The sequence below is a fragment of the Salvelinus sp. IW2-2015 genome, unplaced genomic scaffold (genome assembly GCF_002910315.2).
Source record: "Salvelinus sp. IW2-2015 unplaced genomic scaffold, ASM291031v2 Un_scaffold3338, whole genome shotgun sequence".
Taxonomy (NCBI): domain Eukaryota; kingdom Metazoa; phylum Chordata; class Actinopteri; order Salmoniformes; family Salmonidae; genus Salvelinus; species Salvelinus sp. IW2-2015.
The window spans coordinates 23,099-39,696 of NW_019944622.1; the positions used below are offsets into that span (position 1 = coordinate 23,099).

Below are 16,598 nucleotides of genomic sequence, written 5' to 3' on the forward strand. Positions count from 1 at the left end.
ACACAACTGGATTAAATGAAGAAAGTTGCTCAGCAAAACTCTATTTGGTGATCAACTAATGTATATTGACATTACGCTTGTAGAGTTTGAATCTGAGCTTTCTGAGTGTTAGAGGTCTTGTTCAGCTAGCTCGTTCAAATGGTTTGCAGGAGAATTTAGCTAGCTGACGTCAGCTAGTTTGATAATTGTACTTAAACTCTGCACTGTGACAATGCTGTTCTCTTAGAAGTCTGTTGCATAAACCATTCATGGATTTACTCTTCATTTGATAGCTGTAATTGTGATGCTAATTTGACGTATGAATGTTATGGTAACAGATTCCCCAAAAATGATCCTGAAAGACGCAAACAATGGATTATTAATATGAAGTGTAAAGGGTGGAATCCGCAACAAAACCACCGTGTGTGCTCTGTTCACTTTGAAGACAAGTATATTTGCGGGAGGGACATACGTCAACGCCTCACGCCAGACGCAGTCCCGACTATATTCGACTATCCCAAAAACTTTCAAAATAAGGTACTTTTTAATACAACCTCTGACTTTTTCCTCATTCGTTGCTCAACTCGGCCTTGATGTACGACGTAAACTGAGGTTCAATTGGCACATGCTCATTGGCGCTGAGTTGAGCAACACTATTTCTTTGCCAGATGAACAGGGATTATTTACTGGGGTTTTGCGCCAAGTAGGCTTTCATATTTTCACCATATTGATCTTTGCAGAGTATTACCTGGGCAGTCAAAGATGTTTCCCCGAAGGTAAGTTATTTACTCACAAGAACACCCAATAGCTTATGCTATATGCCAGTAACTTATGCAAAAAAAATGATAAACGATGCACTTTATTTTCAGGTGGCATGTGAGAACATGGAGTTCGAACTTCTACCCCTCAAGCACATAATAGAGGTAATGAAGGATGTGTAAACATTCAGTCTCTAATACAGGTTTAGGGATAGAGCCTCCAAGTTGATAATTGATTCATTGGCCTGTCTTTTTCTAATGCGATTGTGACAGTCAGCCTCTGGATTGAAAACCAAGAAAGGTCTGGGGAACATGTTTATACGTGTCATTAAAACAGTATTATACATTGTCTCCCATTCTTACCCAGATCAAAGAAGCATGGGAGTGGCTGGTTATAGACATCAGAGGGCCGCTACCCTTGACATTAAACGGACACCAGTACGTTCTGACCTTGACAGACTTCTACTCCAAATGGGTGGAGGCCTTCCCCCTGAGAGGTTGTAGCTCTACTGAGGTAGCACAGCATGTAGCTGAAGTCATCTCTCACTTTGGCTTCCCTTTTGGAATCCTTGTTCGACTGAAGAAGAACTTTACCAGTAAGGTGAGGTATATTTTGTCACATCATGCTTTTGTAAATATAGTGTATGTGTAACAGGTATGTGGACACCTCTTCAAATTAGTGGATTAGGCTATTTCAGCCACTCCCATTGCTGACAGGTGTATAAAATCGAACACACAGCCATGGCCTTACTGAAGAGGTCAGTGACTTTCAATGTGGCACTGTCATAAGATGCCACCTTTCCAACAAGTCAGTTCGTCAAATTTCTGCCCCGCTAGAGCTGCCCCGGTCAACTGCTAGTGCTGTTATTGTGGAATTACTGTCTTTGGAAGCAACATCCGCACAATAACTGTTTGTCAGGAGCTTCATGAAATGGGTTTCCATGGCCAAGCAGCCGCAATGCCAAGCGTCGGCTGGAGTGGTGTAAAGCTTGCCGCCATTGGACCCTGAAGCAGTTGAAATGCGTTCTCTGGAGTGATGAGTCACGGGACACCGTCTGAAGAACAAATCTGGTTTTGGCAGATGCCAGGAGAATGCTACCTTCCCCAATGCATAGTGCCAACTGAAGTTTGGTGATGGAGGAGGAATAATGGCCTGTTTTTTATTATTTATTTATTATGGTTCTGGCTAGGTCCCTTACTTTCCGAAGGGAAATCTTAATGCTACAGCATACAATGACGTTCTGTACGATTCTGTGCTTCCAACTTCGTGGCAACAGTTTGGGGAAGGCCCTTTCCTGTTTCAGCATGACAATGCCCCCATGCACAAAGCGAGGTCCATGGTTCATACAGAAATGGTTTGTTGAGATCAGTGAGGAAGAACTTGACTGGCCTGCACAGAGCCCTGACCTCAACCCCATCAAACACCTTTGGAACGCAGATTGCGATCCAGGCATAATCGCCCAACATCAGTCCCTGACTTCGATAATGTTCTTGTGGCTGAATGGAAGCAAGTCCCTGCAGAGATGTTCCAACATTAGTCCGAAGCCTTCCCAGGAGAGTGGAAGCTGTTAAAGCAGCAAAGGGGGACCAACTCCATATTAATGCCCATGATTTTGGAAGGAAATGTTCGACGAGCCGGTGTCCACATACTGTTGGTCATGTAGTGTACCTTGCAAAAGTACAACTTTGATGTTGGTTCATATATACAGTAGAGGTCAATAGGTCAGAAGTGGTTCATTAGACAACCATGAGCTGTTTCCATTTATTCATGTTCCAGATCAACGTTGCTTTGAAGAGTCGTCTGAAGCTGAGTGGGTTCTCTCTCTTATACCGTCATCGGCAAGTTGGATCACTGGATCTGGCCACACAGACCCTGATCAGCAGGTTTGTGKTTTAGACACATTCCTTTCTATGACTTAACTAGTTAAAAAAGGTAAAATTATATATATATTTTTAAATATGGAGTTTAATTTCATATTTGACCATGGTGRCCTTCACCCCAACAGGATGGTGTCTGATCTTGTGAATGACCATCCATACAACTGGGATGTCTGCCTCCCTGCAAAGGTGTTCAGCCTGTGTTTCAAGGAGCACCCCAAGACCAAGCAGAGACCTTTCTCTCTGCTGTGCTGCAAAGGACCACAGCCGGTCACCACCCCCAGGGATCTGTCTGTAAGTTTACTCTGTAGTTATAGCTTAACTCTTATCATAATGGATTGCATTTCAATTGAATGGGTGTGTTTCTGCCTGTCCATTTTATATTTCCTACAGTTCAGTCCTGCAGAGCTCAGAGAGAGTTCCTTTGCAATCCAGTCAAATCAAGAGGGTGGGCATGACACTGATCCGCAAGGTGAGTGCAATTCCTGTACCATAGCAGGGATTTTTCTTCCATTGTAATCCTTTATCGGGTCACCTAAATCCAAACCGTAAGAAATGTATTTATACAGTACCAGTCAAAAGTTTGGACACCTACTCATTCAAGGGTTTTTATTTATTTTTATTTCCTACATTGTAGAATAATAGTGAAGACATTAAAATGATGAAATAACACCTATAGAATAATGTAGTAACCAAAGGAGTGTTAAACAAATCAAAATATATGTTCTATTTTAGATTCTTCAAAGTAGCTACACTTTGCCTTTGACAGTTTTGCAGATTTCTGGAATTCTCTATCAACTTTACGAGGAATGCCTTTCCAACTGTCTTGAAGGAGTTACCAGCAAAGCACTCCACACCATCACACCTCCTCCATGCTTCACAGTGGGAACCACACATGCAGATATCATCCATTCACCTACTCTGTGTCTCACAAAGACACGGCGGTTGGAAAATATAATCTAAAATTTGGACACGTCAGACCAAAGGACAGATTTCCACCGGTCTAATGTCCATTGCTCGTGTTTCTTGGCCCAAGCAAGTCTCTTCTTCTTATTGGTGTCCTTTAGTAGTGGTTTCTTCTAGAGGTCGACCGATTATGATTTTTCAACACCGATACCGATTATTGGAGGACAAAAAAAGCTGATGCCGATTTTATATATAAAAAAAAAAAGATTGTATTAAAAAAAAATATATATATATATATCATACACACACATGTTTGTAATAATGACAATTGCAACAATACTGAATGAACAATGAACACTTTTATTTTAACTTAATATTATACATAAATAAAATCAATTTAGTCTCAAATAACATGAGCAGAGCTTGTCTGCATGGTCCCCTGTCATTCTGCGAAACACAGACCTTATTTGAACTTATTTGAAGTAGATCAAGACATTCTCTATGGAAGACATGAACGGTCAAATAACGAAGGAACCCCTTTCAAGTTCAGCCGCAAGTTATTACAGGAATTATAACGCGTCGACTATTTCTCTCTAAACCATATACCTTTGACTAATCCGGAAACTATCACCTCGAAAACAAAACGTTTATTCCGTTCCGTATTTTATCTAACGGGTGGCATCCATGAGTCTAAATATTCCTGTTACATTGCACAACCTTCAATGTTATGTCATAATTACGTAAAATTCCGGCAAATTAGTTCGCAAAGAGCCAGGCGGCCCAAACTGTTGCATATACCCTGACTCTGCGTGCAATGAACGCAAGAGAAATGACACAATTTCACCTGGTTAATATTGCCTGCTAACCTGGATTTCTTTTAGCTAATTATGCAGGTTTAAAAATATATACTTGTGTATTGATTTTAAGAAAGGCATTGATGTTTATGGTTAAGTACACATTGGAGCAATGACAGTCATTGATTGATAGTTTTTTATACGATAAGTTTAATGCTAGCTAGCAACTTAACTTAGCTTACTGCATTCGCGTAACAGGCAGGCTCCTCGTGGAGTGCAATGTAATCAGGTGTTAGAGCGTTGGACTAGTTAACTGTAAGGTTGCAAGATTGGATCCCCCCCGAGCTGACAAAGTAAAAAATCTGTCGTTCTGCCTCGTTGAAAATAAGAATGTGTTCTTAATTAACTGACTTGCCTAGTTAAATAAAGATAAAAAATTTAAAAAATGATATATATATATATATATATATATATATATATATATATATATATATTGAAAATCGGCGCCCAAAAATACCGATTTCCGATTGTTATGAAAACTTGAAATCGGCTCTAATTAATCGGCCGACCTGTAGTTTCTTCACAGCAATTCGACCTTGAAGGCCTGCTTCACGCAGTCTCCTCTGAACAGTTGATGTTGAGATGTGTCTGTTATTTGAACACTGAAGCATTTATTTGGGCTGCAATTTCTGAGGCTGGTAACTCTTAATGAACTTATCCTCTGCAGCAGAGGTAACTCTGGGTCGTCCTTTCCTGTGGCGGTCCTCATGAGAGCCAGTTTCATCATAGAGCTTGATGGTTTTTGCGACTGCACTTGAAGAAACATCCAAAGTACTCGACATTTTCTAGATTGACTGACCATGTCTCAAAGTAATGATGGACTGTCATTTCTCTTTGCTTATTTGAGCTGTTCTTGCCATAATATGGACTTGGAATTTTACAGAATCTTCTGTTTACCACCCCTACAACTGATTGGCTCAAATGCATTAAGAAGGAAATTCCACAAATGTAATTTTAACAAGGCACACCTGTTAATTGAAATGCATTCCAGGTGACTACCTCATAAAGCTGGCTGAGAAAATGCCAAGAGTGTGCAGAGCTGTCATCAAGGCAAAGGGTGGCTACTTTGAAGAATCTAAAATATATTTTGATTTAACACTTTTTTTTCGCACTTATTTAATAGTTTTGATGTCTTCACTATTACTCTAGAAAGTAGTAAAAATAAAAAACCTTGAATGAGTAGGTGTCCAAACTTTTGACTGGTACAATGTGTATATATAATACATTATAAAGAAATATCTACATTGCCAAGATGGGGCCTTAAAAACATTTTTGTAATCTTTTTTTCTTTTTTTTAACAGATTTTTTTTGTGATTGAAAAACGCTTTCTGTGTTAACTTAAACGACTCTAAAACCAGATTCAAATAATGTAGAATATATAATCAATCTATATAAACTCAGCAAATAAAGAAACATCCCTTTTTCAGGACCCTGTCTTTCAAAAAATTTGTAAAATTCTGAAACTTCCCAGATATTAAGTGTAAAGGGTTTAAACACTGTTTCCCATGCTTGTTCAGTGAAACATAAACAATTAACAACGCTTCCACAGGTGCATGGTCATTAAGACACAAACAGCTTACAGACAGTAGGCAATTAAGGTCGCAGTTATGTAATCTTAGGACACTAAAGAGGCCTTTCTACTGACTGAAAGACACAAATAAATATGCCCAGGGTCCCTGTTCATCTGCGTGAATTTGCCTTAGGCATGTTGCAAGGAGGCATGAGGACTGTAGATGTGGCCAGGGCAATAAATTGCAATGTCCGCACTGTGAGACGCCTAAGACAGCGCTACAGGGAGACAGGACGGACAGCTGATCGTCCTCGCAGTGGCAGACCACGTGTAACACCTGCACAGGACCGGTACATCCGAACATCACACCTGTGGGATAGGTACAGGATGGTAACAACTGCCCGAGTTACACTGGGAATGCACAATCCCTCCATCAGTGCTCAGCCTGTCCGCAATAGGTCGAGAGAGGCTGGACTGAGGGCTTGTAGGCCTGTTGTAAGGCAGGTCCTCACCAGAYATCACCGGCAACAACGTCGCCTATGGGCACAAACCCACCGTCGCTGGACCAGAAAGGACTGGCTAAAAGTGCTCTTCACTGACAAGTCACCGTTTTGTCTCACCAGGGGCGATGGTCGGATTTGCGTTTATCGTCGAAGGAATGAGCGTTATACCGAGGCCTGTACTCTGGAACGGGATCGATTTGGAGGTGGAGGGTCCGTCATGGTCTGGGGTCGGTGTGTCACAGCATCATCTGCCTGCAATGAAAACAAGTTCAGTCCATCTCAGCGCTGTGCGTTACAGGGAAGATATCTTCCTCCCTCATGTGGTACCCTTCCTGCAGGCTCATCCTGACATGACCCTCCGGCATGACAATGCCACCAGCCATACTGCTCATTCTGTGTGTGATTTCCTGCAAGACCCGAATGTCAGTGTTCTGCCATGGCCAGCGACGAGCCCGGATCTCAATCCCATTGAGCATGTCTGGGACCTGTTGGATCGGAGGGTGAGGGCTAGGGCCATTCCCCGCAGAAATGTCTGGGAACTTGCAGGTGCCTTGGTGGAAGAGTATCTCACAGTAAGAACTGGCAAATCTGGTGCAGTCCATGAGGAGGAGATGCACTGCAGTACTTAATGTAGCTGGTGGCCGCACCAGATGCTGACTGTTACTTTTGATTTGACACCCCCCCCTTATTCAGGGACACATTCCATTTCTGTTAATCACATGTCTGTGGAACTTGTTCAGTTTCTCAGTTGAATCTTATGTTTATACAAATATTTACACATGTTAAGTTTGCTGAAAATAAACTCAGTTGATAGTGAGGACGTTTATTTTTTATATTTTTTGAACTACGGGGAGATTTTAAAAATGCCAAAAACAATTAATTTAGCACTGCATTAGCCATGGCTAAATTCTTAGGATTGCAGGAAATTGGTTTATATGCAAAAATGTATCTACACTGCCAAGATGTGGCCTTTAAAAATGCCACTAAGCACCTTTTGATCCAGAAAAAACAAGGCTATAGTATATGTCACACACTGACTTGGTGATTGAGGGACCAAATTCTTGCTTTGGCAGAATAGGTAGACTGGTATGGTTCCCAGCCAAGGTTGAGTCTGTGCCATTCCCAGCTATCCCTTCAGTTCGCTAGCTACAGTTTTACCTCTTCAGACTTTTCGAAAGATGTTTGATAATAACTTGGTCTCAACATATCTTTTGAATTAAGTGAATACTTAGTGTATTACATAGCGTGTTAACTGTTCTACATTTTATTGTAATAACCTTATGTTGCAATTTGTTGGTCATATTGTGTTTATGCATTTGTTATTACAGGCATGGTTGGCATTGAATCTGGGAAGGAAACGGCTGGAAAGAGCACAGTTACAAGGGTCTCCTTTTTTAGGAGCAACACCATCAGTAACACTGACTGTAGCACCATCAGTAACACTGACTGTAGCACCATCAGTAACGCTGACTGTAACACCATCAGTAACGCTGACTGTAGCACCATCAGTAACGCTGACTGTAACACCATCAGTAACGCTGACTGTAGCACCATCAGTAACACTGACTGTAACACCATCAGTAACGCTGACTTAACACCATCAGTAACGCTGACTGTAACACCATCAGTAACGCTGACTGTAGCACCATCAGTAACGCTGACTGTAACACCATCAGTAACGCTGACCGTAACACCATCAGTAACGCTGACTGTAACACCATCAGTAACACTGACTGTAACACCATCAGTAACGCTGACTGTAGCACCATCAGTAACGCTGACTGTAAACACCATCAGGTAACGCTGACTGTAGCACCATCAGTAACGCCTGACTGTAACACCATCAGTAACGCTGACTGTAACACCATCAGTAACACTGACTGTAGCACCATCAGTAACACTGACTGTAGCACCATCAGTAACGCTGACTGTAGCACCATCAGTAACGCTGACTGTAACACCATCAGTAACGCTGACTGTACACCATCAGTAACGCTGACTTAACACCTACAGAACCTGACTGTAACACCATCAGTAACGCTGACTGTAACACCATCAGTAACGCTGGACTCTAAGCCAACCATCAGTAACGCTGACTGTAACACCATCAGTAACGCTGACTGTAACACCATCAGTAACGCTGACTGTAACACCATCAGTAACGCTGACTGTAACACCATCAGTAACGCTGACTGTAGCACCATCAGTAACGCTGACTGTAACACCATCAGTAAGCTGACTGTAACACCATCAGTAACGCTGACTGTAACACCATCAGTAAGCGCTGACTGTAACACCATCAGTAACGCTGACTGTAACACCATCAGTAACGCTGACTGTAACACCATCAGTAACGCTGACTGTAACACCATCAGTAACGCTGACTGTAACCATCAGTAACGCTGACTGTAACACCATCAGTAACGCGACTGTAACACCATCAGTAACGCTGACTGTAACACCATCAGTAACGCTGACTGTAAGCACCATCAGTAACGCTGACTGTAACACCATCAGTAACGCTGACTGTAACACCATCAGTAACGCTGACTGTAACACCATCAGTAACGCTGACTGTAACACCATCAGTAACGCTGACTGTACACCATCAGTAACGCCTGACTGTAGCACCATCAGTAACGCTGACTGTAGCACCATCAGTAACGCTGACTGTAGCACCATCAGTAACGCTGACTGTAACACCATCAGTAACGCTGACTGTAGCACCATCAGTAACGCTGACTGTAGCACCATCAGTAACGCTGACTGTAGCACCATCAGTAACGCTGACTGTAGCACCATCAGTAACGCTGACTGTAACACCATCAGTAACGCTGACTGTAACACCATCAGTAACGCTGACTGTAGCACCATCAGTAACGCTGACTGTAGCACCATCAGTAACGCTGACTGTAGCACCATCAGTAACGCTGACTGTAGCACCATCAGTAACGCTGACTTGTAGCACCATCAGTAACGCTGACTGTACACCATCAGTAACGCTGACTGTAGCACCATCAGTAACGCTGACTGTAACACCATCAGTAACGCTGACTGTAACACCATCAGTAACGCTGACTGTAACACCATCAGTAACGCTGACTGTAACACCATCAGTAACACTGACTGTAACACCATCAGTAACGCTGACTGTAACACCATCAGTAACGCTGACTGTAACACCATCAGTAACCCCGTCAGTAACACGGACGGTAACCCCAACAGTGAACCATCCTCTGAAGATCAGCATGCCATGGAAACCTGAATAATTGATTGGATGAGCGCTCTATCAGTCATGCTGCCATATTTTGGGGGAGTAGGTTATTTTGGTTTTCTAAGGTGTGATCATTTTGTTGAAATACACTTTGGTTCAATGTTTGGCTGGTGTACTGTTTCAAGATTGTTAACAAATTGCTTTATTTTGAAATCAAATTGTATTTGTCAAGTGCTGAATTCAACAGCTGTAGGGTGTACTGCGAAATGCTTACTTACGAGCCCTTAACCAACAATGCAGTTAAAAAGTAAGAAAATAAGAAAGGAAACGGTAACAATAAAATAACAACAACCAGGCTCTATACAAGGTGTAACAGTACCGAGTCAATGTGTAGGGTACGAGGTAGTTGGGGTAAAAATGACTAGGCAATAAGGGTAGATCATAAACAGTGGCAGCAGTGTGTGTGTGTTTGACTGTCAGTGTAGTGTGTGGGAAGAGTCCAGTGAGTGCATAGAGCCAGTGCAAAAAAGGGGGGTCAATGTAAATAGTCGGGGTAGCCATTTGATTAACTGTTCAGCAGTCTTATGGTTTGGGGGTAGAAGCTGTTAAGGAGCTTTTTGGTCCCAGACTAGTCGCTCCGGTCACGCTTGCTGCGTAGTAGCAGAGAGAAGTCTATGACTTGGGTGGCTGAAGTCTTTGACCATTTTTAAGGCCTTCCTCTTACACCGTCTGGTGTAGAGGTCCTGTATAGCAGGGAGCTTGGCCCCAGTGATGTACTGGGCTGTACACACTACCCTCTGTAGCGCCTTGTGGTCGGATGCCAAGCAGTTGCCATACCAAGAGCTGATGCAGCCAGTCAAGATGCTCTCAATGGTGCAGCTGTAGAACTTTTTAAAGATCTGAGCACCCATGCCAAGACTCCTGAGGGGGGAGAGGCGTTATCATGCCATCTTCACAACTGTGAGGTGTTTGGACTGTGATAGGTCCTTAGTGATGTGTACAACGAAGAACTTGAAGCTCTCGACCTGCTCCACTTGATGTGAATGGGGGTGTGCTCAGCCCTCTGTTTCCTGTAGTCCACTATCATCTAATTTTGTCTTGTTGAGGGAGAGGTTGTCCTGGCACCACACTGCCAGGTCTCTGACCTTCCTGAAGGCTGTCTCATCATTGGTGATCAGACCTTACTTGATCTTGATTACAAAGGACATGAAGACAAATGCATTTCTAGCTATTTTAATCAAATGTACCATATTAAGGGCTGTTGAGGCCATACTATAATTCCAGTTGGGAGCATGGGTGCTGCCATGCTGGTGGGAGCACAGTCTCTGATGTGTAAATCCACTTGAATTTAATAACTTTTTAACAGCAACCCTTTTTATTTGAACAAAACCTTACATTCGCATACTGAACCATAATATAAACGCAACATACAACAATTTCAAAGATTTTACTGAGTTACAGTTAATATAAGGAAATCAATTTTATTATTTAGGCCCTAATCTATAGATTTCACTTGACTGGGCAGGGGTGCAGCCATTGGTCAGAATGAGTTTTTACCCACAAAAGGCCTTTATTACAGACATACTGTTTACACGTGGTCTCAGTTGTAAAGTTGTAAGGCCGTTGGAAGCAGCTTATGGTAGAGTAATGTACATTCAATTATCTGGCGACCACTCTGGTGGACATTCCTGCAGTCAAGCATGCCAATTGCACGCTCCCTCAACTTGAGACATCTGTGGCATTGTGTTGTATGACAAAATTGCATACAATTCTAGGATCTTTTCAGCTCATGAAAAATGGTACCAACACTTTACATGTTGCGTTTTATATTTTTGTTCAGTATATTTTATAATTTCGTGAAAGAAAAAAATGAAATGGGGTATCTAGTGCAAGCAACTTGTGCTTGTCTTTGACTTTCAGTTTATCCACCAGCTTCAAACAGCTGAAAATACTTTATTTTTTAGTTTATTGAGAAGCTATTTAATGGTACAATGATTCTGTCACAAATGGAAAAAAATAAACTTAGTGTTTCACAATCATTCAACTACTTCTGCAGCTATATTTAAAGGACATTTTCTGAATTACAATGCAAAAATATTACATATAGCTGTGATTACCTTTTTAATGTAAATTATTTAACATGTACACTTCGGGTCGACTTTGATCTCCTTGGCATTCAGGTCCAAAAAGTAACTTTCTTACTACTTATTCCATGATCAAACATGTAGGAAAGTTTTTGTTTAAATCAAAAGGGATGCTTTAAAAAAGTGATCAAATTCAAATAGATTTACCCACTTGCAAATATTTCTCCCATGGCTCTCATCAAAGACTGGAATACGAACCACAGGGAATTTAGTTATTTGTTAAATGCAAAGATACTTGTATGCTTTATAATGTATTTATTATGGGTGTCTCTTGTTATTGTGGAGCATGCAGGGGATTTGAGTTTTAACCAAATGTACAATTTAAGAAATATTCTCAAAACAAAGTTGTCACTACAATTTGTGGACCTATGAAGGCAAGTGCTGTGTGCCCCATTCTGGCATATTGCACACACACACACTTCTTTTGGACAGCTGTTAGATGAGGGGTTTTACTAGGATGTATACAGCTACTACCTGAAGTGACTTTTTCGTAGCAGGTTAGGAGAATTGGGTTAAGGTTAGGGTTAGCTAAAATGCTGTCCTAAACTGCTACGAAAAGTCACTTCCGGTTCTAGCTGTACTCAATAAAGTCACAACCGGCTGAGTGTTTTGTGATTCTCGCAGTGCAGCATGGGATAACGGCGGCGTTAGTTCAAACCACTGAGTTATAATGAGAAGCGACCGAGAGAAATAGTGAGTGAAGAAGATAAAAATATATTTATTTAAAACTAGCTTGAGGGGAGGGGAGGGTGGGGGGAGATGGAAAAGAGAAGACAAAAGGTAGAAAAGAGGAAGAGAATGGTATTTCAAGGAGAAAGATAGTGAAATTTTACTTAAGAAAACAAATGTTTTTGATAGACAAAATACATCTAAGGCTTAAATTTACTGGGATTGATTCCCCATCTGTATTATGCTTTAATTTTCTTTTTAAACACTTAAGAGCTTGATGTGAACAAAATATAGACCAACAATTTAAGCAACATTGAAGTTTATTACCAAAATAAATATATAACAACAGAAGGGCAAAGTAAACAATATGCAATGTACAAAATAACACTGTGTATAATGTAAGTGTTTGAGGGGAAACGGATGGTGATGCAGCTAGAGTGTAGGTGGAAAGAGGGTTGAGTTGGTGGATAGATGGGAAGAGAACTTTATGCAATTATTGACGATTTGAAATACATTTCAATTTTTTTCTATTTAATCATTCTTTGTCCGAGGGAAGTTTAAAAACCCTGCAAAAAGCTACAATAAACAAACCCATGCCATGGCCAACACAATAGTTAAAACATGCATGGAATTGTTGAGAGTACTATATTTTTGAGAGTACTTTATAAAGGCAGTGCCTGTCTGCTTGTTATTGAACTGCCCATGTTTTATTTATTTATGTATTGCCTCTAACAGTCCTTTTGTAAGCTCGTTTTGTGTGGGGGAGTAGGTTTACGGATGAAGCTGCTGTGGGTGCCGGTGTTGTCTGGAACATCACTTGGGAAACAAATGGCACAAAGCACTGTCCAGGGCAGTTCAGGACTGGACCAGTCCACCACTACTGGTGCCACAGACATTCGTTGCTACAGACAGCTGGCGCTTCGGTGAATAGCTGCATCTGTGCATGATTGGAAGTGGTCCAACCGGGGCTGTGCGTTTTTTAGTTTTGGCCTGCCCTGCTGTGTTTTGGAGGTAGATGTTATTCATGCTCTTCTTGGTTGTACTGAGGGGCAGCAGGGCAGGTTTTTGTAGGCTGCAAAAGCTCTGTGGCTTGTGGGCATGGGTGAGGGAGCTGAATGCCCTGGAGGAGCACTGCCACGTCCTGAGTTTTCTGCCTGCTGTTGTGCTACTGCACTCAGGTGTTCTGGTTCACTTCATACAGCTGCAGTGTGCTATTGGTCACCACCCGCTGCCTGATCTTCTTGTAGTCCCGCAGAATGAGGGTCCACCTTGTCCGAGCCGCCTTCCCCTTCTTCTGAGGACTAGGGTAGATGCCACACAGTCAGGTGAACACGGTCTCTATCACATGGCAGCGGTCAGGCCACTGGGCAGATTAACCCCCGCTTCCCCGAGTGCATCTCCCTGTGATCTCCACTCCAGGGATACAGGTATTGTTTTTTTGTGTCCGGAAGCAATCAATCACCAGCCTGGGTTGGTGAGGGGCAGCATAAACAATCTGGTCCTTGTCACGCTGGCTCAGCTTATTTCCACAAGGATATTATAGTGACAGCTGGCTGGTTTGACTGAGTGGGGCCAGAATAACTTTTTGGCTCTACCAGGTACTCCTCCAGCTTGTCATTGTTGGCCATTCCAGTGACGCCATCCTGATCCACAGCCTGTAATTACATAAGTTTTAAGTGCTGTGATATGATTTACATTTTGTCTTCAACCCGATCAACAACACAACCCCTGAAATGGTGAACTAGCATTTCCATCTACCGCACCAGCAACTTCTGTAGTGTGACCAGGGATGGACTCAAGCATCTCTGCTGTGATGTCATCAGATACTATCTCCGGGATGTCAGAGAGCCACAGAGCACCAACAGTTCATCCTCTGTTCCATCCCTGAAGTCCTCATCTTCTTCGAGTGATGTGATGTCCTCTAGCATCTTATTGGCTGCCTCTGCATGCATATTCTGGAGGGGCTGGCCGGTCTGGTTTTACAGGTACTGAATAGCTATGAGCTCTCCGGGAAGGAAATGTATAGTTAGAACATTCAAAACTTTACAGAAGGCACAAATAATTTGTTCCACTGGCTGTCCTTTGAGGAGGTAGAGCTGGAAATTGAGTTTATTGGGCACTGGTTCCTATACATAAACTCTTTTAATATAAATATCCACAAAAAAACTCCTCAGTGTAATTAACATTTTAATAGACAAAACTGGGATAAATCTGTTCAGATGAAGATAGAAGGACTCCAGAGATGTGGCGCTTCTGGCACACACATTTTGACATGAGGTAAAGTTGAGAAGAAGTGGGTCGACAGTAGACCGCTGTGAGCCTTTCTGGGTAGGTCTCTAAAAGCTTTCCACACCTGGATTGTGCAACATTTGCCTATTTATTATATTCAAAATTCTTCAAGCTCTCCAATTGGTTTTTGAACATTGCTAGACAACCATTTTCAGGTCTTGCCCTAGAATTTCAAGCAGACTTAAGTCAACTAACTTGGCCACTCACCGTCTTCTTGGTAAGCAACTCTAGTGTAGATTTGGCCTTGTGTTTTAGGTTATTGTCCTGCTGAAAGGTGAATTCATTTCCCAGTGTCTGGTGGAAAGTAGGCTGAACCAGGTCCTCTAGGATTTTGCCTGTGCTTAGCTCCATTCACTTTATTTTTTACCCTGACCCCCCCCCCCCAAAGTCCTTAACGATTACAAGCATACCAATAACATGATGCAGCCACCACTATGCTTGAAAATATGGAGAATGGTACTCAATTTCCCCCAAACAACATAACACTGTATTCAGGACGAAAGGTTAATTGCTTTGCCAATTTTTTGCAGTATTACTTGAGTGCCTTGTTGCAAACAGGATGCATGTTTTGGAATATTTGTATTCTATACAGGCTTCCTTTTCACTGTCATTTAGGATAGAATTGTGGAGTAACTATGTTGTTGAGCCATCTTCAGTTTTCTCCTATCACAGCCATTAAACTCTGTAACTGTTTTTTAAAATCACCTTTGATCTCATAGTGAAATTCCTGAGCGGTTCCCTTCCTCTCCGGCAACTGAGTTCGGAAGGACATCTGTATCTTTGTAGCAGTGGAGGTTGCTGAGGGGAGAATGGCTCATAACAATGTCCAGAACGGAGCAAATGGAAGGGTATCAAACACTTGGAAACTTTGTTTGATGTATTTGATAACATTCTGCTCCAGTCATTACCACGAGCCCCTTCTCCCCCAATTAAGGTGCCACCAACATCCTGTGCTTTGTAGTGACTGGGTGTATTTATACACTATCCAAAGTGTAATTAATAATTTCACTATGCTCAAAGAGATATTCAATGTCTGCTTTTAGTATTTTTACCCATCTACCTATTTTTTTATTTCACCTTTAACCAGGTAGGCCAGTTGAGAACAACTTCTCATTTACAACTGCGACCTGGCCAAGATAAAGCAAAGCAGTGCGACACAAACAACAACACAGTTACAAATGGAATAAACAAACATACAGTCAATAACACAATAAAAGTCGATATACAGTGTGTGCAAATGAGGTAAGATTAGGGAGGTAAGGCAATAAATAGGCTCTAGTGGCGAAGTAATTACAATTTTGCAACTAAACACTGGAGTGACAGATTTGCTGAAGATGAATGTGCAAGTAGAGATACTGGGGTGCAAAGGAGCAAAACATAATAATAATAATGAATAACAATATGGGGATGAGGTAGTTGGATGGGCTATTTACAGGTGCAATGATCTGTAAGCTGCTCTGACAGCTGATGCTTAAAGTTAGTGAGGGAGATATGAGTCTCCAGCTTCAGTGATTTTTGCAATTCGTTCCCGTCATGGCGGCAGAGAACTGGAAGGAAAGGCGGCCAAAGGGGGAATTGGGTTTGGGGGAGACCAGTGAAATATACCTGCTGGAGTGTGTGTTACAGGTTGGTGCTGCTATGTTGACCAGTGAGTGAGAGAAGGAAGGCTTTACCTAGCAAAGACTTGTAGATGACCTGGAGCCAGTGGGTTTGGCAACGAATATGAAGCGAAGGCCAGCCAACGAGAGCGTACAGGTCGCAGTGGTGGGTAGTATATGGGGCTTTGGTGACAAAACGGATGGCACTGTGATAGACTGCATCCAATTTGCTGAGTAGTGTTGGAGGCTATTTTGTAGACGACATCGCCGAAGTCAAGGATCGGTAGGATAGTCAG

General features: G+C 42.1%; 1 protein-coding gene across 3 annotated transcripts in view; it reads left to right on the forward strand.

Moving 5' to 3' along the window:
- LOC112075683 (uncharacterized) overlaps positions 1-16,598 on the forward strand; it is a 33,045-nt gene that overhangs the window by 4,647 nt on the left and 11,800 nt on the right. For 2 of the 3 annotated variants that reach the window (XM_024142638.2, XM_070441021.1), the window contains 7 exons: positions 318-516; positions 720-755; positions 849-902; positions 1,105-1,338; positions 2,515-2,621; positions 2,744-2,909; positions 3,009-3,087. In XM_024142638.2, the coding sequence (XP_023998406.1) occupies positions 318-516; positions 720-755; positions 849-902; positions 1,105-1,338; positions 2,515-2,621; positions 2,744-2,909; positions 3,009-3,087 (875 nt within the window). Of the gene's footprint in view, positions 1-317; positions 517-719; positions 756-848; positions 903-1,104; positions 1,339-2,514; positions 2,622-2,743; positions 2,910-3,008; positions 3,088-3,384; positions 5,919-16,598 lie in introns of those variants that run through there. The other variant, XM_070441022.1, reaches the window with a different exon arrangement.